At 43.5% G+C, this 27,824-nt stretch overlaps 2 protein-coding genes across 4 annotated transcripts in view; one reads left to right on the plus strand and one right to left on the minus strand.

The window, feature by feature from the left end:
• Positions 1-4,817, plus strand: part of LOC126384029 (biotinidase-like) — a 6,087-nt gene extending 1,270 nt beyond the window's left edge. For both annotated transcript variants that reach the window (XM_050034855.1, XM_050034856.1), the window contains exons 2-6: positions 2,791-2,940; positions 3,072-3,223; positions 3,322-3,505; positions 3,582-4,166; positions 4,245-4,817. In XM_050034855.1, coding sequence (XP_049890812.1) covers positions 2,791-2,940; positions 3,072-3,223; positions 3,322-3,505; positions 3,582-4,166; positions 4,245-4,532 — 1,359 coding nt within the window. In that variant the 3' untranslated portion in view covers positions 4,533-4,817. The remainder of the gene's footprint in view (positions 1-2,790; positions 2,941-3,071; positions 3,224-3,321; positions 3,506-3,581; positions 4,167-4,244) is intronic.
• LOC126384025 (serine/threonine-protein phosphatase 6 regulatory ankyrin repeat subunit A-like) lies at positions 4,813-27,353 on the minus strand. Of its 2 annotated transcripts, none has more exons than XM_050034844.1 (29): positions 27,085-27,353; positions 18,446-18,529; positions 16,203-16,281; positions 14,543-14,613; positions 13,665-13,865; positions 13,502-13,589; positions 13,208-13,350; positions 12,524-12,631; positions 12,336-12,440; positions 11,775-11,853; positions 11,572-11,686; positions 11,254-11,336; positions 11,109-11,172; positions 10,852-10,920; positions 10,548-10,688; positions 10,341-10,452; positions 10,154-10,180; positions 9,811-9,885; positions 9,470-9,671; positions 9,249-9,336; positions 9,005-9,122; positions 8,683-8,905; positions 8,478-8,565; positions 8,302-8,385; positions 7,137-7,285; positions 6,961-7,043; positions 6,705-6,787; positions 6,513-6,604; positions 4,813-6,163 (listed from the first exon to the last, which is right to left on the minus strand). In XM_050034844.1, exons 1-29 carry the CDS (start codon positions 27,109-27,111, stop codon positions 5,865-5,867), a joined length of 3,180 nt encoding a protein of 1,059 aa, XP_049890801.1. In that variant the 5' UTR covers positions 27,112-27,353; the 3' UTR covers positions 4,813-5,864. The 2 variants fall into 2 exon arrangements, with proteins under 2 accessions (XP_049890801.1, XP_049890800.1); XM_050034843.1 differs by lacking the exon at positions 27,085-27,353 and adding an exon at positions 20,410-21,100.
• Positions 27,354-27,824: the final 471 nt, after the last annotated feature.

Below are 27,824 nucleotides of genomic sequence, written 5' to 3' on the forward strand. Positions count from 1 at the left end.
TCAGCGTGCTAAATGTGGCAAAATGTTGGTGTTATTTTCAGCGTGAGCCACTTTACAAACGGCACCCCATACACGAGCCAATGCGTCAGCTGCTGCTCAGCTGATAGCTGACGTCATTCAAAGACTGGGTGACACCTGCCCAGAGGCCCCAAAGTTCATCTTGGGAGATTTTAACCACTGTGTTTTAGATAAAACCTTGAGATCCTATGAACAGTATGTAACCTGTGCTACCACGCAGAAGAACACTGTCATTGATCTTTGTTATGGATCAGTAAATGGAGCATACAGATCCATGCCCATGACGTTTCTTGGTGCTTCTTACCATAACAGCGTGTATTTAATGCCTGTGTACACACCCGCCTTCAGGCGTCTGGATCGGGAGGAGAAGACTGTAAAAATCTGGTCAGACGACAGTATCCTCCCTCCGGGGGTGCTTGGAATGTACGGACTGGCAATGTTTTTCATGATGCTTGTGGTGACATTAATGAACTGACTGATACAGTGTCCGCTTACATAGATTTCTGTGTTGATGCAGTTATCCCAACAAAAAACGTGTTTATTTATCCAAATAACAAAGCCATGGGTAACTAAAGAACTAAAAAGTGTCATCAACAAAAAGAAAAGGACATTTTATTGTGGGGACCCCTTGGAAAAGAAAGCAGTCTCCAGAGAGGTAAAAAATGAAATAAAGAAGGCAAAAATACAGTACAGAAGGAAAATTGAAAATAAATGCAGTAGGGGGGATCTAAGGGCAGCCTGGCAAGGTATCAAATCTATGGCAGCTATTAACCAGCCCACCAGTGAAACCAGACAACTCACTAGGATAACAGGTGTGGACGATGCTGACCTGCCAGATGCTTTTAACCTGTTTTTTTGCCAGATTTGAAAGGCCCCTGTCACATGATGTCCCTAAGTTAAGAGAATCACTGACACCTCTAAATGACATTGAGATATCCCAGAATCAGGTCATAACCCTGTTTAAAAAAACAAAAATAGGGAAGGCTGCTGGCCCTGACGCTATGTGTGGACGCACACTGCGCTACTGCGCCGACCAGCTTGGTGGAATTTTCACAACCCTTTTTCAGTTGTGTGCAAATAGTGGTCAGATACCTAATGCATGGAAAAAATCAACCATAATACCTATCCCCAAATCGAAAAACCCCAAGGAACTAAACGAATACAGGCCAATAGCACTGACCTCTTTGGTAATGAAAAGCTTCAATACAATTCTGAAGGATGAAATTATCTCATTAACTTTAGACAAACTGGATCCACTACAGTTTGCCTATCAGGCGGGTAAAGGTGTGGAGGATGCGAAGCTCTTCATTTTAGATGGATTGTACAAGCACCTCGAACAACCTAAATCCCATGCCAGACTTTTATTTGCTGATTTTAGCTCTGCTTTTAACAAGATGCAGCCTATATTTTAATTGAAAGGCTATCCTCTCATTTTATGCTACTGGATCAGATTTTATTGATGATTTTAAAGTTTTTAACAAATAGACTGCAGCAGGTCTTTGTGAATGGACGCATGTTCTCTGTCAAACAGTCAAACGTAGGCTCCCCCCAGGGCTGAGTCCTTTCTCCCCTGCTTTTTATTCTGTACACAGACAGCTGCAGATCCTCTCAAGAAAACAGCTGTCTTGTCAAGTTTTCAGATGACACAGTCTTACTGTCTCTTCTTCAGGGCCACCAATCAAATCATGGTTGTGCCCTCCCTGAATTTGTCAGTTGGTGTGATGATAGCTTCCTCGACCTAAATGTGTCAAAAACCAAAGCAATTATCATAGATTTCAGGAAATCAAGTGTCGACCCCAAACCAAGCACTATCCATGATGAAGAGGTACAAATAATACAAACGTACAAATACTTGGGCACTGTGTTTGACTCACAACTGACATTCAGTGAAAACACTGACAGCATTGTAAAGCGAGCAAACCAAAGGATCCATCTGCTGAGGAAACTCAACTCTTTTGGTATCAGCAGAAATATCTTGTGTACCTTTTATCAAACTTTTATTGAGAGCCTTTTAACATTTTCTTTTATATGCTGGTTTGGTGGTCTATCTGTGAAAGGCAAGAAGGGTCTGAATGACATCATCAGAGTGTGCTCTAAAATTACTGGAGTCCAGGTTAAGGACCTCTGCTCTCTCTGGAAAACACAGGTGGTACAGAAAGCAGATAGGATATTATCCCACCCTGATCATGCTCTGGCCAGTGAGTTTGCAATCATGCCCTCAGGTCGGCGGTATTATGTGCCGGTGCGGAAAACAAACCGCTATGCAAATTATTTTATCCCGTCTGCCATAAGGCTGCTAAATGCACAATTGCATAATGAACTGAGATTTATTTTACCGTGAATTATTGTGAACTGTGAATTATTTTGCATCCCGCTCTGCTGTACTGTCATTGGTTGTGGTTGTTGCTGTTGTTGTTGCTGATGTGCGATGATGCTTGATTGTGGATGTTGGCTGTTTGTTGCATTGTGTTTTTGTTGCTATGGACAGGCTGACTGTAGAAATGAATTGCCCTTTTGGGACTAATAAAGTATTCTGAATCTGAATCTGTTGGATCAGTAACAAAACTCACTAAAAAGCACAGTCAGGATATTATAAATAAAATTCCACGCCTTAAACTTGTGATGGCAGGGTGCTTATATTACCGCAAACAAGTCAGTGTTCCAAAGTAAACTCAATAAAGAAGCAAATTTAAAGTACCACAGTGCCCAACTACAGTAGAGTAATGGAGCTTGTCTCATCTCTGTACTCTGTCCTCATCTTCCCTCGATCAGGGAGCCCAGATCCTGGTGTTTCCAGAAGACGGTATTCATGGTTTGGAATTCACCCGTTCGTCCATCTCTGGCTACTTAGAAACCATTCCTGACCCCCAGCAGGAGAGCTGGAACCCCTGCACAGAGCCGGGCAAATACAACAACACTGAGGTGCACAATCACACTTCTAGATTTAAAGTTGTTATTGAACAGGCACTCTGACATGTGATATACTGACATGAAGACACCACTATGCTGCTCAGAGCCTTCACTCATGCAACACCAGTCTGTGAATTCTACAGGTTCTCCAGCGGTTGAGCTGTATGGCCCGTCATTACAACCTCTATGTGGTGGCCAACATGCCTGACCTGCAGCCCTGCCCCCTGAAGACTGACCCCTCCTCCTCCTGTCCCCCTGATGGACGCTGGCAGTTCAACACCAACGTGGTTTTCAGGTGCAGTGTAGACCTTAAAATAGCTGAAGCGCGGCAAGTACATCTGCACACTGTTTCCTAGTCTGTGTGAACTGTTAACAGACTCTTCTTTAATGCAGCTCAGATGGCCTGCTGGTGGCGCGCTACCATAAATACAACGTCTTTGCAAAGTATGAGAAGGCCTTCGATAAGCCACCGCAACCTGAGGTCATAACGTTTGATACACCTTTTGCTGGAAGGTTTGGCCTCATGACCTGCTTTGACATGCTGTTCCATGATCCCACAATTATCCTGGTGGAGAAGGTAAAAAATTCTGTACAAAGTTCTACATTCCTGTGTTTGGTCTTCTCGCACACCCTAAAGGTCTCTCTCCTTTTAGGGTGTGCGTCAGCTGATCTTTCCCACAGCCTGGATGAATGCACTCCCCCTACTGGGCTCTGTCCAACACCAGCGGGCGTTCAGCTTGGGTGCCAATGTCACCCTGCTAGCGGCCAACCTGCGTAATAGCCGACGGAACATGAGGGGAAGTGGCATCTACACCCCCTTCTCTGCCACTTACCACTACCCAAAGAAAGGAGAGCCAGAGGAGGGCAGGCTGCTGGTGGCCAGGGTGCCAGTGTTAGACCCACTGTGGGTGGGGCGGAGTGGAACCACAGGGGAGGGGGTAGTTAGTAGTCAGTCCACATCATCTACACTTAAAGACTCTGGAAACTGTCAGCAACAGAGCTGCTTCGTTCCTCCTCCTGAAACAGTTCCCCCCTCCGCCACCTTCATCTCATCCGTGCTGTGTGACCAATTTACGTTTGTCCTCTTAAATGAGACAGAGGGTGAAGTGAACGTCTGTAATGGCACATTTTGTTGTCACCTGCAGTACCGGAGGTTTCCACAGGGTGGCAGTGAAGAGATCTACGCATTAGGAGTATTTGCTGGAACACACACACTGGATGCACACTGGGCCCTGCAGGTATGAATGACAATAATTTTGAATATTTTAAAGCTGCTTTTTGAGACTCTTGTCACATGTATCATATCTGTGTTGCAGGTGTGTGTACTGGTCCGCTGTGCAGGGTTGAACACCAGTTCCTGTGGACAGGAAGTGGAAGAGGCTGAATCTAAAATGGACTTCACGTTGGAGGGGAAGTTTGGGACCAGATATGTGTACCCTTCAGTCTTAGCTAGTGAGCTGGTCCTGGAGCAGCCTGAGCATCTGGAAACAGCTGCAGATGGCACAGTGACCATGAGACACTCGAACATGACTGGTGGGCTGCTCACTGCCTGTCTGTACGGACGAATGTATCACCTTGACAATGAGTGTACTACTTGGGAATAGATGGGTGTGTCAGAGGAACAATGGCAGAAGTGTTTTAAGAGTGATTTGAAAAAATAAAATGTTCTGAGCGAGACTGATAATGATAAAAATCAAATGCCAGTTTGAGGCACTTCTGCATTGGTACAGTCTGTATACAAAGGGCAATAAATCAAAACACCTACCTGCCAATGGGACAAGGGATGGAAATTAGCCGCTTGGCTACAATCCCTTACATGATTACATTGTTAATGTTCATTAATATGTTCTGTCCCATTTTTAAAAATAAACAAATAAATTCTAATTCAAAAACAATTGTCTTTATTCATTCATCACTTAATCTTTACAAACATTGCACCAGTAGTGTTCATCCTCTGCCTGAAAGTTGCTTGTTCCTAAAAAGGCAATATTTATTCATTTTTCTCTCTCCGACACACACATACACGTACACACACACACACACACACACACTCACACACACATACACAGTGTCAGCCACTTTGCCCTGTCTCCAGTACAGTACACAGACATTGAGTAGTTACAGCATTGCAAGATAAAAGTTCCTTGAGCTGCTCATTCGGGTCATCACTTGGACCAATCATACAGTAAAAGGGTCTCACATCCACCTACTGTCCTGCTCAGCTCCCAATGATTCAGTCGCCACTCGGAATAAATTCATAGGATTCAACAATGACTTCCTCTGCTAGGAACTGAGAAGTGGTTCAATAACAATGATGCAGCTTTATGAACATGCGTGAGTGACAGCCGTCAGTGTCTGTCGTGAAAGCGTGAAGAACTCTGGATAAAAACTCAAAAGTACAGTAGGGAAAACAGTAATCGATCTCCTGGTCCCATACGACTGTCCCTCTGTTTTTTTCTTTAGACAATCGTGCCAAAACAAAGCAGTCCTTTGAGCTTTTCTCCAGTGGACGATCTTCTAGTAATAGTTGACAGGAAAACGGTGAAAATGCTTAAAACCACTCCAGAAAGTATCAGCAAAGAGAAGGACTTTAACTTAAAAAAAAGAAAAACAACATAGCTTTAAATTTAAAAAGACACTGGTCATGTTACTGACCATACAGTGATTCTGTCTGAGAGAAACGTAGTGTGTTCACCTTATTCTATATTTTACTACATTATTTTCCACCCAGCGGGTATGCACCTTAAGGAAACAAAAGATTTTTTACAAGGGTTATTTTTAGATCTGAAGAAGCTTACCTAAAAATAATCTGCACACTGGCTCTATTTTCTCCGTCTCCTCTCTCTCTTATTTCCTTGTCAGTGATCTATTAAGGCTCCTGAGTGGCTGGCTCGCCTGCCAGTATTGTGGGGCTCTGTCCATTAGCAGGTATGTCCTCAGTACGTCTCTGAATCTGAGTCATTCAGTTCATCGTCCGCAGTGACAGAGGACAGCAGGCGCTCCGGTCTGCAGTAGGAGGCGTGGTCGGGCCTCAGAGGGGGAGGGGTGTCAAACGCCACTCCTTTGGAGATATGGTTGTTGGTGGGGTGGTGGTTGATGACTGTATGAGTGAGAGAATGAGCGGGCAACGCTGCTATGGTGACCATAGGGGAGGTGGGCATCATGGAGTTGAGGATGAGCGCCAGACAGTCGGCCACATCACGGTTGGGAGCGCAGGCCAGAGCTGGAGTGTAACCTAGGGACAGGAGAAGAGTGAGTGAAAACAAGTTCTCATTTCAGTCTTGGGGCCTGTTTCCATCTGGTGTTAACATGTATCTTGCATGATTTGATCACGAGTTAAGACGTGTGAGATTTGCCGATATTATTCAGGTTTTAGGAGCATTCTTTGAATCTGAATGCAATCTACATCTGAATGTGGTCGGGCAATTTGATCTCAAGATGCATCGAGAACAAATTTGGTGCATCACACTTGTACTTTGAGCTGTCCACTTCTGATCCTATCACCCAACACGCATGTTAATACCAGGTGTAGACAAAGCCGATTAAATAAAATAGTGAGGTGTGTTCTGCAGCAGTGAGCTGACCGTTCTCATCCACTGCTAACACACTGGCTCCTTTCCCCAGCAGCTCCTGGACCACCACTGTCAATCCCTTCCTCGCTGCTACGTGCAGGGGCCTGAAAGAAGTTACAGGGAGTTATCAGAATAATTCTAGCCTCCATTTTCTACCCCAATGCACAGCTGAGCGTCTACAAGCACCCTGGGAACTCTACGTACGTCTGGAGAGCAGTATTGGTGCAGTTGATGAGGTTCTTGTCGCTGATCTTTTCCAGAATCAACAAGGCACTCGTCTCATGACCCTGCGAGGATCAGAGAGCAACAAAGTGAAAACTGGAAACATTTAGTGGAAAACACACTGGAAAAGACGTTCAATACCAGCTGGGTGATTATTTTTCTTCTCTTTGGTTGGAGATCCTTGGTGACATGTCAATATCTATAACACACCATGTCCAGTGAACAGAAAAGCTGTTACCTTGCTGCAAGCCAGATGTAACGCTGTGTTCCTGTCTGTATCCTGTAGTGTTAAGTCTGCTTTAGCGCTGCTCACCAACATCTCTGCAACACATGAACAGAGACGGTTACATGTCAAAGATCTAGAGAGCAAATAGTAAGTAATAAATCTATCTATGTGTCAGCGGCTGTACTGACCCACAGTATTGGTCTGTCCGTTTAAAGCTGCCATCATAAGCGGTGTCCTGCGCGTGTGTGCGTCAACTATGTTTGCCTGAGCTCCGTGGCTCAGCAGAAGGGAAACGCACTCCACGTGGTCAGAAAAAGCTGCAGCGTGAAGTGGGGTCCTGTGTCAACACAAACACAGGTGACAATTTACCAGCAGAGCTTGTGCTCCAAAAAACTTTCATCCAACTATTAAAGCAAAATATATGTTTGTGTCCCCTGCATATTCTGAAAACCATTCAGCTTCCAGTTCTATTATACTGATGGACAGCTTCCTGAATAATAGTGCTCATAATTTAATTGTTATATTTTGACAGTAAAGGCCTTTGCACAAATTGTCCAAAATTGTCGCATGTCTAAAAATAAATACGACCTCACATTGTGTCAATCTTGTTTGCACACTGAGTACGCAACTTTTGTCCATCGTAAAAGTTTTGGGAACAGGTTCGATTTTCAGCGTTTTCCATATCTGTCAAAAGACAAAAAAATGTGGTAGCGGGACTCACCTGTGACAAGACAGAGGAATGGGTTATAGACTATCCTCTCATAACTCAGATAGCTATTGTCAACAGGTCAGATAGTAACATTCAGGTGGATAATGATGACGAGGAGGAAGACGTGGACCGCACACAGACAGAGAGCGAGCAAAAGTGTGGAGACAGAGAAATAGGACAGCTCGGTCCCTTCAGCCACAGTGCCAAATACCAAAAAAAGAAGGAATCTCCAGTGGAGAGACGCAGGGGAGGAAATGTCTTGTATTGCATATTGTCGCAACAAATAACGATAAAATACACCGGACTCAGTGTGCAAGGCCTCTCTGCTTAACTTTTTTTTTTCATTTCAGATGACGGATTTAAAAGATGCATCTGAAAAAACGGACGCAGTGTGCAAAGGCCTTAAAATCTGAATCTGATCGGTGGCATTGCTCTGTCAAATATATGTAGTAATACAATGTTTTCCACTGAAGAATAAATAGAAATTCACAATGAGTAAGAAGTATTCTATTGAGCTGCTTTGGGGGCCTTTGTGAGCAATTTCGGAGTACAATGGGAATAGTAACATGTTTCAAAGCAGGCACATTTTGAATGGGGCCGACTGCACTAGTTCACTGTAACATGAGTAAGTTTGCATCTCTCACCTGCCCTTGGAGTCAGTGGTGTTGACGATAGCTGTGCCCAAGCAGTCGATTAACATCTCCGCCACTCCCTCGTTGTCGCTCATCCTGAAATACACAACACACACTGTCACACAGTCTCAGACCAGGGTCTATCTTCATAAGAACAGTGATTAGTACAAACAGACACATTGTCTTACACAGCACAGTGCAGAGGACTGAAAGAGTTGCCCTTGATCTTCTTGAACACTTCCTGGTCTAACAACACCTCCACACAAGCATCGTATCCTAGGAAAGGAAGGCAAAGAGAGGATTGATGTGCAAAGGGAGGAACAGATGTTAATACTACTTTGCTGTGGCTTCAAACAGAACAGATCTCAAGTGAGTTATGCTGTGCCCCAGTACCGTTGTAGCAGGCCCAATGCAGTGGTGTGTAGCCCTGGTTGTCAGTGAGGTGTGTTTGAGTGTGTGAGGGGGTGGTGGTGGCCTGCAGCAGGGCACCCAGGACGCCCACGCGGCCGCAAGCGGATGCCAGGTGAACAGGGGAGCGGCCCCGGATATCTCTGACACACACACTGGCCCCCCGCTGGAGGAGGGCCTCCACGATCTCCTCCTGGCCCGTCACCGCCTGTGAGAGAAACGAGAGAGTGGAAAAAAAAAACAAGAATAAATATGCTATAATGAAACATAATGTTGAAATGTTAGTGGGTGTGTGTGAATGTCTCACCCCACGGTGTAGTGCCGTCCTCCCCCAGCGGTCCTGCTTCTCTACACTGGCTCCTTGGCTGAGTAGAGAGTACACGCACTCTGCGTGTCCATTCAGCACTGCCAACATCAGAGGAGTCCTGTGCACAGTGTGGAAGTTATTTTTATTTATCATGAAACTAGTTAAAATAATCTTTTCAAAGAGTGACAGTGATCTACGTGAAAATCTCCAGCCTGAGCAATTTTGCACACACATACACACTCACTGTCCGTTGGTGTCTTGAACGTCCACGTTAATATGTTGGTCATTGTTGCTCATGAGCAGGCGCAGGCACTCGGGGTGGCCGTTCATAGCTGCGGCAGACAGACACACACATGCATGACTTTTTTCCTTAAAGGAACAACATGTTTTCCATTTTAATAGCCAAAATATAAACCTCATTAAACGATGTGATGTGGCTTTATGCATCTGCATGATTGCATGTACCTGCAGCATGTATGGCTGTCTTTTTGTGTGTGTAGTCTCGGGTCATGGGTGAGGAACCGTGGTGCAGCAGCAGGGAGACACACTCCTGGTGACCCTTGGAGCAGGCCAGGCTCAGGGGGGTCCGGCCATCTGGGCTGCAAACATCCACTTCCAGCAGTGACGACAAGAGGACCTCTAAAGCTCCACAGTGTCCATGGTAAGCCTAAATCAATGGAAGACACACACAGAAAACACACGTCTTTTATGTTTGATGGTAATAGATACAGCAGACAACGCATAGTTTTGTGTATGAGAGAGACAAACAGCCAAACACAGACACACAGCCAAATGCTTGTACTCACTGCTAGGTGGAGGGGACTGACGGGGGCCTGGCTCTCGGAGTCACTCAGGATGTCTGTTCCAGATGTCTCCATTAGCTGAAATCAAGAGATTAGTCCCATATTACTACTTTCAGATTCAGATTTGCTCACATGGCAAGTCCCTGTCTCGTTAGAGCTTAACAGTATTGCCAATCATTATCAAACCAATGACAAGATAGGAGAGGTTTCACAGCAGCTTCATCTGCCTGCCAAATGATCTAACCACTATTTTCACCATCCGCCCAGCAGAGGGCGCTACATACAAAGAAACGATCAACATAAGGGCTCATTGTGTTACAGTGGATTATTGAAATTTCTTTCTTACCACATCAAGAGGTGTTTCACTTGCCATCTGAAAGAAACACATGATACAACACCATGACAAGTGTACTTGTGTGCTGTAGTTTTCTCAGCAGTTCTAAAACTTTTTGGCACATGGAAGTCACATTTTCTGACTGCTTGTAAGACATGTAACATATTTTTTTCTCTGTGTGGTAGCGAGCTGTACTCACCAGTTCCAGGCAGAGTGTGCGTCCGTACGCTGAGGCATAGTGCACTGCACTGTAACCCTTTTTGTCTCTCACTCCTGGATCAGCATCGTTCCTCAACAGGTACTCCACACATCTAACAAAGACAAAACAGAGAAGCATTGAACTGACAGCATTCTTTGGTACTTTTAACTATGAGCTGTATAAAAAAAAGCACACAGTAGAACTTACTTTCCATCAATGTCAGCTGCAGCAGCGTAGTGTAGAGGACTGCAGCCTCTCTGGTCCAGCTCATTGATGCTTGCCCCGGAGCCCACCAAGGCAAACACACACTGGTAGTTACAGTTGGCTGATGCATAGTGTAGTGGAGTCCTGGAGTGGCCGGAGAGTCGACTACAGTTATTATTAATGCCAGTGAGGACTTCATACTTTCCCTCTCCTCTCAAAAATGTGGTCAAAAGTCTCCTTCTGCCTTCAGACTGAATTTTATTTATATTCCCAGCCCTACTGGTATTAAACTACATGCTTGGCTCACCTTCCAAAGTTGTCTTTCCTGTTGAAGTCTGCTCCTATGTTTAACAACAGGTTGAGACACTCCAGGTTCCTGGTTGGAGAGACAGCTTTATCAGTGATGTTTTGTTCGCATACCAATCTACTGTAACCAAGTGCACATGAGAGATGTGAAAGCAGAAACAAAAATGGTGAATGGTGTTAAATAATGAACAAAGAAAAGCATAAAAGAGGCTCAGAAATAAAACAATAGTAAAGCAGCGAGCAGGAATGATGACTCACCCTCCAGCTGCAGCAGCATGTAGACAGGTCCTTCCAAAGTCATCAGCGGTGTCTATGTCAAACCCTGCAAAAATATGCGATCAGCATCAATTAGGATGTCAACTAGGTGATTCCAGTAACAAGAATGGTGTCAGCATGAATGTACCTGAGGACAGCAGCTTCCTGCAGCAATCTGAGAAGCCGCTGAGAGCTGCCAGGTGTAGAGGGAACATCCCGTGAATGCCTCTCCTGGAAACATTTAAAGCAGAGAAGGCAAGTCATTACAGGAGAGTAAGCTGTGAGAGCATGGGCGCACTTTTGATGACAGAAAGGAAACAAAGAGGCTGAAAGAATGGCTTTTTCTTGTGCTTAACCACCTTCAGCCATCACACTGTTCCCTGGTTATTTGTGCTTCCTATTACTAAAGCACAGATCGTATTCAGTGGGATGATAGACAGATGGTTAAATGTCAGTGGTTACTAACCTGGAGGTGTTGGCTCCGTGTTTGATGAGTGCCGTGATGATGAGCTCATGGCCATAGCGGGCAGAGATGTGAAGGGCAGTGTTTCTGCTCTTGTCCTCACAATCAATCTCAGCTCCTACAAACACATAAATACAGCGTATATGTATGTATTTCTATTAAAACCCTCAGGCATGAAGCAATCAGCAAACTGCGAGGGCTCTCACCATTTTGAATGAGGGCCTGAGAGCAGGAGAACCTTCCATGCGTAGCTGCCATGTGGAGAGGAGTCTTACCATCCTTACTCTGGACAGATGGAGGGTGAAACAGTGGAGAGAGGCAGAGAGGGATAAAGATGATGATTATGATTTTCTGTATTTTGTCTTTATAGTATTTCATTTAGGTGCCAGTGTGGGAAGCTGACTAAACTGTTGTGTTAGAAAGCTTAGCATGAACAGAAGCCATCCTAGACCCCCTTGTGGACCAAACGCACACCCACACACATATTCCCTGAGCAGCTTGCAGCCTCAGGGAGCCACCCCCTCCCCCGTCATCTTCCATATGGCCTTGCATCTTGAGGCTGTGGGGACCTAATATCAGTTTCCATCACTGCTAGCAAAGTGTTAACAACACTGCCATTTCAACTTTCTACTAGATACTGGGCAGCATACACATCGGTAAGAGACACAAGGGACACAAGCTCCTCTCTTTGTTCTTTTGATAATATGTACAGGTGATGTTACAGGCACACTTCTGCTGTATCTACTGATCAATTTGTGTGTTTGTACCCGCATGTTGATGTGAGCTCCGTGGGCCAGCAGCAGCTCCTGGCACAGCGCTCCCTGGCGTGAGGAGGAGGCAAAGTGGAGAGCAGAAAACCCCCTCTCGTTCACCTGAAGCAAGGAACCAAACAACACAGTTAAACACACATAATCACCACGCACATACTACCTTGCACAGGGAGATGCGCAAACACCTGGTTGACACTGGCCCCTGCTTCGATGAGCTCACTGACCACGACGTCCTGTCCATTATAACAGGCCAAATGGAGCGGGGTGTTGCCGTAGCTGTTTATCTCATTGACCTATGCAAGAGGAGAAAAAACATCAAGGCTTTTGCATCTTATTGACGTGAGAATATTATATCGATACCATTTAAAATAGCTTGAATATTTACAGTTAAGGTCAAAAGGTCATGGCACAGTATACACACATTAAAGCTTGGGTAGGCAGTTTACTTTAAGCTCCATTAGGCAAAAATCCCGTAATTCACTTTGAGCATATTGTGATTTAAGTGGACTGAGGGAACACCAGACTTCTGTACCTACTCTTGACTCTCTTTTCAGGCTCTAGAAAATACAGGCCGTGTCGAGAGACTTTGGCCAATCATAGGTCATTTCAGACAGACAGTGTTCCTATTGGCTGTTTTACAAATGCAGGTGTCGCTTCGGTGAAAGCCTGATTCAATGATGGAGAGTGACAAAAATGACAAAAGGAAGATGGACTTATCAAAAATAGAGTTTAACAGAGAGTCTGATAATAAACTAAATAAAACACTAGTTAATACTATGGGAGCGTTTCTTTGCCTTTTCAAGATTTCTGCCAACCCCAGCTTTAAGGACATTGCTAGTGCATGCATGTGTGTGTGTGTCTGTACTGACATGGACCCCTAGGCTCAGCAGGTAGTGCACTGTGCTGCTCATGCCACTGGAGGCGGCTGCGTGGAGCGGTGTGTAGGCTTTCTTGTCCTTACAGTCAACCTCTGCTCCACTGGCCACCAATAACTTTACCACCTCCAGGTGACCTGAAACAGAGGTGGGAGGGGGGTAAATGACACGAGTCAAATTTGACTAAGTCAAGACATACTATTTATGGAAATGACAACTTGGGAGGCTTTATCTTCTCTGATACAACAGTGTGTTTGCATTAGAAACTGCACATTATAACAGTCTCACCCATGTAGGCTGCCCAGTGGATGGCTCTCCTGTCCTTCTTGTCAAATGCATTAATGTTAGCTCCTCTGGACAGCAGCAACTTCACCATCTGTCATAGAAAAGCACATTAACTAGATGCTGACGTGTATGCGATTGTCTCTGTGTGTGTCTGAAAGATACCAACCTCTACATGTCCACTGAAGGCAGCATGGTGCAGGGCAGTGCGTCCCGCCCGGTCAGACACGTTAACATTGCTAAGGAGCGGGACCAAAGCCTCGGCACAGCGGACTGCCTTGTTGCTAGCTGCAACATGGAGCGGGGTCTGCCAGTTCTTGTCACGGGCGTTAACATCTGCACTGTGCTTTAGCAACACTGCCACTGCATCCTGCATGGAGAGTGAGCATGGGTCAGAGTGTGCAGACAGAGGGTCTATTTTCAAATACGCCTCAGTGTGCTAACAAAGTACATGCCAATGTGCGCAGGTGGCTATGTGTGGGTGGTTACAAAAGTCTTTGCTATTCTTAGGGGGCTTTTATGCCGACAATAGCGCTGGGAAGGAGAAGCAACGCAAAGGGCTGTGTTAGTGTGGGCATGTTGCCCAGGACCCAGCAGAATAGGTGAAGAGATTTTGAAGGTTTATCAAATACCAACAGACTGCACAGTGGTTATGGGATTTTGCCCCTTTAAGGCCAGATTGTTTGAATCTGTAAACATTATCTCAGCAGCAATAATTCTCTCATCTGATGCCAACACGCTAGCCGCAAGATATTCGATCTTGTATGTGTGTTGCTGCCGTGACCTGTGTCTTCTGCCACCACAGTGGTGTCACTGAAATGACAGATGTCTGCATTGTTACTGCAGTGTTATCGTCAGTGCTGAAAGCCCCCTTAGTCGGGTTGAATTTGTGTTATCAAACAGAGAATTCTCAAACACTTGAAAGGCTATAACACTACTGTTAGACTCAGAGCATTTCATCATTTGAGACAGAGACAAACATAGTCACATAATTACTGCGGAGTCACCACAGTACACATCAGCATGTGTGTTTGTGTAATGTGTTACCTCACTACAAGAGGCGACAGCTCGGTGAAGAGGAGTCAACCACTTGTTATCTTTGGCATTAACTCTGGCTCCTTGGATGAGAGGAGAGTGAGAGGGAGAGAGGGAGAGAGAGAAAGATGTCACAGATACTTCGACAATGGCAGACAAAGCAAAAGCAAAAATACTGGAAATCTGTAAAAATGTTGGATCATTGCAAGACAAATTAAAAGCCAAGATACCTAATGGAGGAACGTGAAGAGTAAGAAGCTTAAAGGAGCAGTGTGTGAGATTTGGTTATATCTAGCATTGAGGATTGCAGATTGCAACCAGCTGAAATGTCTCCCCTGTGCCAAGCATGAGCGCCCGGTTACAATTCCTTCAGTGTTCTTTGTTTAGGAGGATTGTACCGGGAGTAATATTAATCACAGAGGTCTCCTCCTCTCCAAAACAAACGGACCAGCTGACTAAAACCAGTAAAAATACTGAATAAAGCAGTTTCATGTTGAAAATCAGTGTTTCTCCGACGCTAGCCTGGCACCTGCTAATGTGTGCTCACCCTCTTTTTTCTGATACCTTAAAGTACGCTCTTTTTTTTCTGTTCCAGATTTTTAGGAGGTTTTAGGAAGAGCAGAGTTTGCAGACCTGCTCCCTTTGTAGATATAAAGAGCTTATTTAGGGTAAGAAAAACAAAGCACAGCAATTATTTTCACACGAATATACACAAAAGGATACATACTTATTTCATTATATTCCATTTCTGCCAATATATCTTCCTAAATCCTACACACTGGACCTTTAAAGACAAAGTGACAGCTTTAAAGGCTTTTCACGTGACTTATGGCAGAAGGGTGTTATTAGCCAACAGGGTCTGGAAGGTATAAAACTCCCATGATCCTCTTTGGCACAGCTTGGGGGTTAAAATAGCCCTGAAGCTGCACCTGTTGCTTGCTCTTGACGTTATTGGGAAACAGTGAACACAAATACACACACACACGTACACACTAAGCTTGTGTTAGGGTTTGCCCCACCTCCTGAGGTGCTCAGCTGACTTCGAAGAAAGTCAAGCCAACGTAGACCCTATCAGATGATTGATAAATCACCAGGCCACCGACAGAGGGTGACAGCCACAGAGCAGTGGGCAGACACAGAAATGAAAACTACTGAGGGAACAAGGAGCAACATGAGGGGAGGAGAGACACGAGGACCAAGCAGTGGCTTTGAGGAGTTTAGGAAGCATGGCAGGACTTTTGGTGTTGCCACTCAAATCTTGAGGTTCTTCAAACACTGATGATAAATTTGTTTCCATTTTAGTTTGACCAGATTCAAATCTTAAAACAATCCATACAATTACATGACTTCAGTACACCCTGAAACAATTTACTGTGTAATGAAAACAGATGTAATAACTCTGACAGGTAACAGGAAGAACAATTAAAATTGTCTGGTCCCCAATATAAGATTTTTCTCAAGTTTTCAAGTTTAGAATTAGCAAAATTTAGGAGAGCTAATATGGATTCACAGATAATAGGACTAGATGGATGCATACAGGGATTGTTGCGATCAGCCAGTGTGGATGAATGAGTAAGCTTTCAAGTAGAATTGATACTAGAGGTGGATAGATATTAGGTGGAAATTAAATATTGATCGACTGTAGCAAGCAGAGGTGGGCTGTGGTGTTTACCTGAGAGGATGAGCAGTTCAATGATCTCAGCGTCCCCCAGGTAGGCTGCAGCATGCAGAGGTGTCCTCTTCTCATTGTCCTGACAAAAGAAAAGAAAATACAGACCAATTTAGAGCTACAATCTCAATAATCTCAGTGTTGTTCTTTGTAGCTAATTCAGAAAGAAGGTACAGCAGCACAGTGAACGAGAGCAGCACAATGAAATAAGGTGAGGCCGGAAAGAGCACCAATAGTAACCATAGATGGCGTAGCCGTCCATAGTTTTAATATTTAATGCAACAAAATTTATGACTGAATTTTACATAGCTCCGCGACACAAGCAGAAAACATTCTTAAGAACAAAAGGTTAATATTATAATATCAAAACTGGTGCAACAACACCTGGAAGTATATGATTGGAGCTTTAAATCCAACCAAGATATTACAAGACAAGCTTACATTTGGCAGGAAATCAGCACAGAGCTGAGTGGAATACAAGGTGGGTAATATGGAAAGTGTGTTATGCTACATTAGTGAAGCAAACTATCTGTAAACAATACGTCACCATAGCAAAAGCAACAAATTGTTGTGTGTGTGTGTGTTGTTTGCTGTCCTGCCATGTGCCATCGCACTGTTTCTTTTTCCCTGTCGTCCACAAGGTGTCTGCCGTCTACCATCCGCCTGAATCTTTGTGTAAATCTTGAAACCAAGATGTTTAATTTATCAGCTTGTTTTATAACCACTGCAGCTGGTGAGATGAAAGGGTTACCACAACATAGATGGTGTGTGTGTCTGTATGTTTCATTGTGTTAAAGGGCGGATTATTAATGACTCTCCACCACTTGAGATTTTTCCTGGGAGCATCGTCAGAGACACCAAATGTGTAATACTGCAAACGCATGGGCTTTCATCATTCCTCATTCTGCAATCAGTAGCGACGTCACAGACATTTATTTAAAGAGATATCTTCAAGATTATTACCATCAGCAAGTGTATTATTAGCCTGGTATCGCCAGACCATGTATCAAATGCGAATTAGTCTGGAATCTCTTTGTTCATTTTCAGTTCGCGAGGGGCGGTATCATCGGGCATAGGTTAAAATGCCTCTGGATGCAGTTGGATAGAACTACAACCATGCAGAGGACTACATGCTGTGATGGTGTAGCGTCAGTACGTCTGTAAATGATTGTGTTGCCATTATTTGTCATGGGAACTTGAAAATAGCACTTCAACATAAAGTTCCACATCATTTAAAGCCATCTGGTTGTTGACAATGCCTCAACGACATTCCTCTTTACTACACTACGTTTATGCTAGCTGAGGGTGCGTGAGCAAAAAACATGACATCATCGTGTATGTAATTTGTCAGTCATTGTATCAAACCCGACCGCGGCCACTTTCGGCTGGAAATCTGTTTGAACAGGAGGGGGACCAGACACATCTGCCAGAGCAAATAAAACCTAAGCTCCCCGATTTTGTCTGGTTCCCAGGCTGGTGTATTATTTCTCTTTTTCAAACATGGGCCTCAAAAAACATGCTCACAAATACAGTAAGCATGCATCACTGTTCTAACTTCATGATGTGTCGAAGGCATATATAACATGCCCTTACTACAATCTATAAACCTTGCACTGTTGCAGACCACAAGAAACATGAGATCAGAGCCTCAAGGAGAAAAATGTTGATCATGTGTTCACTTGTATTCTTCACTTCGCTCCATCACTTCAATACACCCTCCTGCCACACCCCCCCACCTCTGTCTCTGTCAGTGCAGTAGAGAGAGCAATCATCGGAGTGGGGCTATAAACAAATGTCATGTGACTGCAATAAGCCTGGGCCAGTGTTGCTGACTCCAAAAGACTCAGTGTGATGACCCCAGCACTACAGATCCACAGACAGACAGACAGAAAAAACAAAGACTGTGAAAACAGAGTGGTATAAACTGAGGAAACACATTTAGAGAGACTCGGGACAGAGAGCAAAAGCGATGGGAGAGAAAAAAGGAGTTATCAGGTGAAGGTTATGTCCTTAAGCCATAGGGGAGCGGTGGTGTTATGAACAGTTTGTGTGTCCTGCTCAGATTGACAGCTATAAAAGATGGGGGAAATGCCAGAGGGCGCTCTGAGTCAGTCAATCGATCAATTGCAGCCTGCTGGCTTACTGCTGCTCTCCTTGGTGTTTTTTAATATGTTGTGGTATGTGTGAAGCTACAGTGTGAAAGACAAATACACACGGGTGGAAATAGCAAGAAGAGTGTGACTTACCTGAAAGTTGACATCCTCTTTCTCAAATATGAGGGAGCGAACTTCGTCTGGGTCCACATTAAAGATGGCTCTCAACAGAGACGGCTACAGAGACAAGGAAAAGACAAAGAAATGCTGATGTACACTGCGACATACTCGATTTGCAAGGCCGTAATTTTCTACGCTGACAACTGTGTTATCAGTGAGAGTTATGAGAGTTACAAATGGGAGAGTCTCACACACAGACGCTATAATCCTGAGCTGGGAAAGAGCCATAGATCACAAATGGCTGGACTGGATGTCATTAATTTGTTTATGACAGTAGCAGCTGCAGCAAACATCACAAACACACGCACACATGCGCCATTACGTAAATAATAGAGTCTGTGGGGGGTTAAAGCCTTGCCCTCTTGCCACGTGTTGCACGGCCAGCTGATAAGAATGTAAATAGCAGTGTAAAAGACAAGTGAAACAATCATTTTCCAAAAGGAGGAAGCTGCAAATGAATGACAGATTCATAAAAACACTGAGAACACCTCTTAAATACTATTCCCACTGTGGTTTAATTTATGTACGTCTGTTTGCGTGAATGTAAACTGTGAGCACGGTGCCTGACACTGAGTGGGATTTGTAAACTGTGTTGCTCAGCAGTCAACATGAGCCTTCAAGTGGTAATGGTAGGCAACACGAGAGCACAAGTCCATTCAAATTAAAGGTTAAGGGAAGTGACACTATTTTAAGTTCACAATTCAATCCTGGATACCGGGGTTACAATACAGTACTCTTGTGATGTTTTCATAGCCTATTTGTGGTTTATTTATTGTCTTAAATTTTGTCTCGGATAACAACAGAGAGCCTTGAACCTTGATGTTACAAATCAAAGTGAAAGTTTATCAACAGCAGCACAACTTTGGCCCGCATTTTGTATTTTTTCCGACATGTTTTCCTCCTAAATACACAGGTTTGCAATAACAATATATTGCTAGACAATAAACTTTATTAAGTGGTAATTATAGCAAACTGTTTCCTTGTTTCACCATGTTTGGATAAGTAATTAGTCGAAGGATTTTATCTTGGAGATAATATTGAAAATACAAAATGTAAGCAATGCTTTCCTTTCTGCTAAAACATTATTGTGAATGTACACATGAAATAAACAAACATAGCAGAGGCTTCAAATTTCAAAGCCCCTCTAAATGACAGTATATTGTCATTCCCTGTAATGCGATCTATCAAGTACTTTAAGTCTGTAAGTCTGTAAAAAGTACTTTGGGTCTAATAACATTTTGTCACACATACACCTTCCCCCCCCGCAAGGACTGCCATGTGATAATATATATACCATGATATGGATCTGCCCCTTACTCTCAGCCTCTCTCAGTTTTCCCAATCCCTCTCTCATTTCTTCCCAACTAAAAATAAGTGGGACTGTCAGGCATGTCGGCATATGTCTCATGCCTATTACACTGATGACCTATGTCAGAGATCAGTGAAGGTAGATGTGGACTAAGAGCACAAACATCAGAACTGGCACATCCTCTCTGGAGTTCCCCCTTCTTAGTGTTAACTTCAAAGAGCATCTTTCATAGGATGAAAAGATTTACTACCATGTTTCAATTGTAGGCTTGCCCTTTACACAGCCAGCACTGGAGAACACAAAAGGCCCAGGCTTTGCTGATAATCTATACAAACCAGCAGTCATCTCACATGGCATGCTATATTGGTGATTGTATTTGATGCTATATTTAGCACAGGATGACAAGTGTGGGCAGCACATTGTATTTTTATGCAATGGGACGTGTAATAATGCACCTCAGCACAGGTTTGAACTTCAGGCCAGGTATGAGGAGTGCAGTTGTCTATTCAAAACCCAGGTGAATGCTGTCATTCACACAAAACAGCTGTATGTAAAGCAGAAACATGGCAGCTGAAACAGCCAACTCCAATTCAGTCAACAGAAATACAAACAGAAGGATCCATCTCACCTTGTCCTCCTTAACGGCAGCCCTTCGAGAGGCATGATGGGATCTGCGATCTGGGGATGATTTGGGCCGAGGAGGTGGGGGTGAAGAGGAGGGCTCATCCTCCTCCACCTCCTCCAGCACCACGATACACACACGACTAGCCCGCTCTGACCGCATCAGGAACAAACACTCACATACACGCTAACACAATCACTCACACACTCTCTCCCTCTCACACACACACATCAATACACAGTGTTCCCTCTTACATCGAGCACAATTCAGGAACACAAAGGTCAGCAATAAATCCCATAAACGGAGTGATTTCCTTGTAAACAAACACTGCACATCTTCATGTAAAATCCAACGTGAAATCCGGCTCTGTCCTCTATCTGTCAGTGTCGCTTTGCTGCATGTCTCCTCTCCTCCTCTCTCTAGCCAACACTCGCACTCTCTGCGAGCAGCAGCAGCAGCGGAGACAGCAGGGAATTCCTCTGCGTAATGGTGGCGGTGAGCGGCATGCGGCAGAATGAGCTTGGGCTGCCTAGCAGCGCACAGGAAGCTACATATCCTCACTGCTGTGCTGCAGCCAGGAATACACACATACACACACACACACACGTCAGATGCAAACACACGCACAGAGACCCTGTGATTAGCGTGGATGGGGGCCGCAGCAGCCCATGTATGTGTGGGCATGCGTCGCTCGTTTCGGGCAGACTGCTGAAGCCAGCTCTTTCAAAAGAAGAGACAGAGAGAGGGAGAGGAGGGGGAGGGGAGAGAGAGGGAGACAGAGAGAGAGAGAAAGTGAATGGAAAAGGGAGGGGAGTAGGAACAGAAGAGGAGACAGAGAGGATAATTGTAGGCAGGTACCTAGAGCACTACAGCACACAAAGAAACCTGGGGATGAATGGAGCACGGGAAAAAGAGGGGACTAGAAACAGGGACGGGTGCAAACTGGTTACAGAAAGTTCACCGAGCAACAAAATGACTCAAAACACAGAATGCTTTGATGCCTGATTTTTATCAGGTCACTTGTTAGACAGCGCCGATCCACGAGTCTCTGTGAGTTCATTTAAGTATAATACCAATAGGGGTAAGTGGAGTGATGATGCTACTGCAGAGGATGATGATGTAGCACTATTGATTCTTAACTGAAAGCCCTGCTACCTTTGGCAACCAGTTGGGGCCGGGCGATGTGGTGAATATCAAATATCACAATATTCTTGGCAAAATAACTCAAAATCAATATTGCTATGATACTGTAGGATTGACTATTTCTTTCACAATCACATTTTTGATAATCATCAGTAATGTGAATATAATAGCTACGAGGTAAAGTCAAACTGCAGAACAGCTAGAACAGGTCGTCAACTAGGTGTCCTTGAGGGAGTTCCACGAGGTCCCCAGAAAAATGGAGATTAGTTTATTGTTACTATTTTATTCACTTTAGAAGTGATCCCAATGTGAGTAAGAGTCATAAGAGTGACTGATCTGATCATAGGTTTCACTTCCTCCATGGTTAATTCCTCAACTGTGGTTGACAACTATAGAATTCTGGTCTTAATCATATCTAACCATTGAAATATTGTGAAATGGAGGTCTCTGAAGCGTCCTTTTTGTCCTTGACACTAAAAATGTTGAAAATCATTGAGCTAGAACAGTCTGGTAAATTCAGAAAATTACATGACTTTGCTGAAATGCAGCCTTAAAAACCAGCAAAAGACAACACTTATATTATGACATTCAAAATCTGAGACGTTTCTTAGTCTCATATCACACTATCGATCTATATGGCCCAGCCCTACAACCTAGCCATGTTGTTTGTTGAGAGCCTTGATCTGTCTGGATATCTGAATGTCACTACTGTATTGTTATTTCCTTATCCTTGTTTAATGGATTCAGAGCTAATCCACTCTACAAATCTCTCATCTTTGGTATAGCACAAAGAAGTAATGGTAGGAAGCACTGAAGGTCTTCTTTTATTCTACTGAATGGCCAAGCTGTAATCTACGGTAAAAACGAAACCATGTGCACTGAAGCGCTGTGTTGTTTTTAGAATTTGCTAAATAAGATTTTAGCGGTCTGCATCTTCATAAAGTTGGTGCCAAAATAGAAGCGGCCTTTTCTTCCAAATGTGAGAGAATAAAAGGTAATGGATACCAGATCGGTGTGTGTGTACACGTTGTGTTCCAGTATCCTCTTTGGTGTATAGGTGGCAGAGCTTCAAAAGTCCCCATCTCCTCATTATGAAACTGGAACAAACTGGCTTTGCCAGAGAATGTGAGGGTAGCTAACAAGACCAGTCTGTACGTGCATGTCTGTGTGTGGGTCTCAGTCTCCTTCATATTCAACACAGATCCGAAAAAGAGCAATCTTGCCAAGCCACACAACCCCATTAACTCAGAGGGAGGGACGGACAGAGCGAGGGAGGGCGAATGAGAGGGAGCAATTCAGTTGGATGGAGCCTTTCTGCAGGCCTAAACTTTGAGTCTAATGGACTTACCATTTATAAACTTAATATGAAACACAGCCTAACAATCTTTCTGCTCCTACAGCCATGGAGTTGACATTACAGATTTGCCTCAAAGGCACAAACAAAGAATGACGTTCGGGAGGCAAAGTACATAAACAAACAACCAATGTTTTGTCTATCCTACTTGCTCACACTGGGGATGCTCTCGGGAACGTAGCCAAGAGATGTTTGCAGAGCAGATTTGTGCATTTGGCAAACAGAAATGAGTCTTTGTGTGAACAGTCAGTGTATGTATTTCTACATCGAAAATGTAATTTTATTGTGTTGGTCTAGTCTGCACACAGCAGACAACTATTTCACATCTGTCTGTCCTCAGTTGCTCTTCCTGAGGTTTCTTCCATTTTCCTCCCCCCGTTTTACTGGGGAGTGTTTTTCCTTATCCACAGTGAGGAACCAAGGATGTGTCATATGTTGTGAAGCCCTCTGAGGCAAATAGTGATTTGTAATGATGGGCTACACAAATAAAATTGGATTGAGCTGTTTATGTGTGTTTAAAGTTGTAATCAGGACCCAAGAGCGTGGTCAAGCATGCGGAACAGGCATGAAAACCTTTACGCACAGTACAGGGTGATCAACACAAACTAAGCATTCCTGAACACAAGCAGCATGACAGTCTGACAACAAAAGCTGAAAAATCCACTTTGTGACGTGCTTTCATGAGGCAGGCACAGCTCAAATGTCTGCTCCATTAATGCTGAGCTGGGGCTTCTACAGCAGTGGGACACTAGAGGAAAACATACAGAAGGTGAACCTGATCTCACCACAACAACAAGAGGATGCAGTCGAAATAGTATCAGAAATACCCACAAATAAAATTCCAATACAACCCGAGCTTCACTTAATGTGAGAGAGCGCATATGTGTACGTGGAATTATGCAGCTTGCACTGACCTCTGCTCTAACCCTGCGACAGGATGCACTGTGTGTAATATAATCCCAGTCCAGAAACACAAAGGCCAGCGTGCGTGTGTGTGTGTGTGTGTGTGAGAGAGCTTCTTGCACAGACAGCAGCATCTACTAGAGATATCAAAGCTTTTAAAATCAAAAGAGGGTGATCTGTATGAAAGCTTTATTGTCCTGACTTTACACGTATGGTATGCAGACCACAACATGCTATCCATTAGATGCTCTTACTGAACGGCAAACAGAGGATGAGTCATTAATGTCACATGGCTCTGAACTAATGTAAGTAAAGCAACACACCAAAAGACAAACAGATGAGAAATCACCAGTGTCAGTCTGTGAAGAAGAAGCTCATGTTGATTTGATGTTAATTTTCATTTGTTTCTAGTCATATCCAAATAATCTATTTATTTAGCTATTGTATGGAATTTGTTCTTAACTTTAATTTAATTTTAAATCAATTTTTTTTGGATGTGTGAAGACCAGTGTTGGTGTCATGGTGTCCAGGACCATTGACTTTGTCTAGTAGAGTGACAGTCATGACTCATTTGTGGGAAAGCCCGACAGTAGAAAATTTGAAGCTAAAAGAAATAATTAATTATACTGCCCATATTTTACTTGTGCACAAACAAACGTTACATGGTGCCCAGAGGCTACTACCCATTAATAGCATACTTCTGAAGTATGCATCGTGGACACATCAGAAAAGCCCCAAGCAATTTAACACACACAAAACAACGATATGCCCTCTTGTATGCTTGACCTTCTGCTTTCATTGAGCGTTTTCACATAAATGCCTCCTCTTCAGGCAGGACCATAGCCTGCTAAGGGCACACTGCATGCTCCAAAGCGACAGGATGCCCTCTAGAGGACAAACAGTGGCTTTTGCCAAAACTGACACTCTGTCCCTCTGAGTGGGACTATTTTTGTCCTTTTGTCTTGTTCTGTCAGCAAGCACTACATAGAACAATAGAGAATAGAGAGGGGGATCTAATCACACACACACTTCCGTTTGTTGCATGCCTGTCCGGAAGACTGGTCAGACCGGGACAAGCCAAAGAGCTGCACCATCAGTGACCCACTTTGAGTGACGTCAAGTTAGTCAAAGTGTTACAGGACAATGTCTTACTTACTATAACCGCTTTGACAGCCAATTCTGAACAAACACTTAATAGCCTTTATATCTACCTATATAGTCTACCATGCATCTCTATGTTTTATTACAAATGCAAAGTCACTTACTCATCCCTGCATTCTTTATGATTTGGTGGGTTGGACGTCATTGACCACTCGCCGACAACCGCGCTGGTATATCTTTATCTATAAAGCAATATTGGGCAAACTTCCAACCTATCTCTGCTCCCTTCTGTGTGTCAGCTCTGGTAGTTACCAGCAACAGATCTGGGGAAAACTGCATTTTCGTACTCTGCACCTTGGACATGGAACAATCTCCAAAAAGATCTAAAATTAGAAACACTTATATCCACTGATGAATTTAAGGGCATCATAAAGAATATGGTGACAGAGATGTGTGCTTGTTTTTCTTCGGAGGCCACTACATTTGAATAGTTGTTGTTTTAATGTGGATTTTTGTATTATATGTTGTATTTGTTGCATTTTAAATGTGTTGATTGGCTGCTACCTCGGCGAGGTCTCGCTTGTAAAAGAGATTTTCAATCTCAATGGGACTTCCTGGTTAAATAAAGGTTAAATAATTAAATAAATAAATGTCTAAGCACTTCGTTTTTGTTTTATGTTCTTCTCTTTTGTTATGTTTCATATTGTTGTTTCGTGTATGATGTTAAAATGATCATCAATAAGCTAAACTTGTATCTCTCTGTACAATGTACTGTAATATTTGAAATATGATCCAATAAAAAATGAAGCACTTTGCCGTAATTACTTCAATAAGTGCAACTGTTTTCATTCGATCAAATTCAGTATATGTGATTATTATAATATTCACTGATGAATCACTTATTCTAAAATGTAAAGACTTCGTGAAAAAAATGTAATAAATGACACAATAAATGCATAATATCACAAGTTACCAAAGTTCTGTCTGACAGTCATAAAACAATTGCATCCACTGTGGTATAAAAAGAAGGACAGAAAGCAAAATGTAATGCTTAAAACCTGTATCGAATAAATATTTGGTTTTCTTTCTTATTACAAATAAAAAATCAAATCTTCTATTTATTGATACATTGGCTAATTGGATTGTTCTCCTCACAAATTACTCCAATTTACGAGTCAAGCACACACACTAACTGGTAATCTAACAAAAGAATTTGTGTCACTACAATGATAAGAATAAGATAAAAAATCCACCTTTTTTGTTGGTGGTGCATGCGTCCACTACAATGCCCTGTGTATCCCTGCCTTTAGGTCCCCACACTGTCCATAACAACTGTTTTAAGCTTGTGGAAAGAGTCTAATTCATGCACACAGCTGGAGACTTTCGAACCAGCACCACCTGCTATTTTAGTCTGACAGCCTTTCTTATCTGGAGCAACAGGTGACTGCCCACAGCTGCCCCGGAGAAATTGTGCAGGGAGCTGAAATAGACAGCTGACAAAGCAAACTCCCTGGGTAGAAAATCGGCCTGCAGCCAGTGGGATCGGAAACATGCTGTCTGAATCGTTTCACCAACTTTAAGAGCCTTATAATGTGGTGGCGTTACACTTTGAAGTGCACGAGTTAAAGTCGCTAACTAGCATTAGCAGGAGAAAGGGAGTTAGCCACCCTGTTAACCTAGTAGCTATCCAGCTGTGCTCACCAGTCCATCAACACTGGAGACAGCAACAGAGAAAAACACCGAAGAAAACACACATACAACCACGTTAACACTGATTTGACATGAAAGTGAGCTTTTTAAACAAACCAAGTTAACGTGAGGCAACAGGTGACATGACGTTAGCATGCTTTTTACGTTTACGTTATCTGGTTTGTGTTAACTGGTTACCGCTAGCTAACGTTAGCTAACTTGTCAGTGAACTGTATGAACGTTGGCAAACCTGAGCAGCATTAGCTTTACCATTACACCTTTATTCTTAACATTTCAGCTACTACACTGGTTTTAGTCACACTGGATAAATGTAGCTGTCTAATGTTGGTAAAGTTAAGCTAAAATGAGCAGTCAGTTTGACACAGGGTTGACTAACGTTACACATAAACACTCACAAGAACTAGCGCTGCTGGTTTAAACAAAAAGTGACACATACGAGTTAATGTTAAATGTTAGTTAGATAATGTTACCTGGTCTTGTATCTTCAGCACAGCCATATTCCCCGTGTAAAACCAACCAAACGGAGGCAGCAACTCGCCCCGGAGTTACTGTAAATTAACCGGGGGAAACTTCAATGAGGACAGACTCTGCGGAACGGAATCAAACGGCGTCCCCCCTCTTCCTTCCTGCCGTGGACACTCACCGCATCATGGGACAGAAATGACAAGACGGGAAAGTTGGGACCAAAATACAGCAGTCATAGTATGAGCCCTGCAAACACTAACACTAGCTCATACACACTGACTGACTGGAGGGACAGTCCAGTCAGCTGGAATAATGGCAAGTCCCGAAATTCCCAACTTTTTTTCTTGACATTTAACCCCTCACCATGTCCTACTTCACTGCAATCACTTCATGATACGTTTACTTCCCATAACTTACAGTGCAATTGTCCTTCCTATCACACAGAAAACTGATTCCCTTAATAATAGCACAGTAGGCTATATCACAAATAACCCTTTACCTTTTGACTGCAATCTTAAAATTAATTATATTAGTGACGTCATACCAGCCCATTGACAACTTGTAGTGTCAACACAAATACAAGGGGACAGTCCACAGGTGGGATCAAGTCAATGTTTTGCAAGTCACAAGCAAGTCTCAAGTCTTTGCACTCAAGCCCCATGTTAAGTCAGGCGAGTCCCAAGTCCTAAACTTTGAGTTTCAAAGTCACAATGCACTCTTTGCCAAATGTAGATAATGGATTTAT

The sequence above is a fragment of the Epinephelus moara genome, chromosome 22, assembly GCF_006386435.1.
Source record: "Epinephelus moara isolate mb chromosome 22, YSFRI_EMoa_1.0, whole genome shotgun sequence".
In the NCBI taxonomy this organism is placed as follows: domain Eukaryota; kingdom Metazoa; phylum Chordata; class Actinopteri; order Perciformes; family Serranidae; genus Epinephelus; species Epinephelus moara.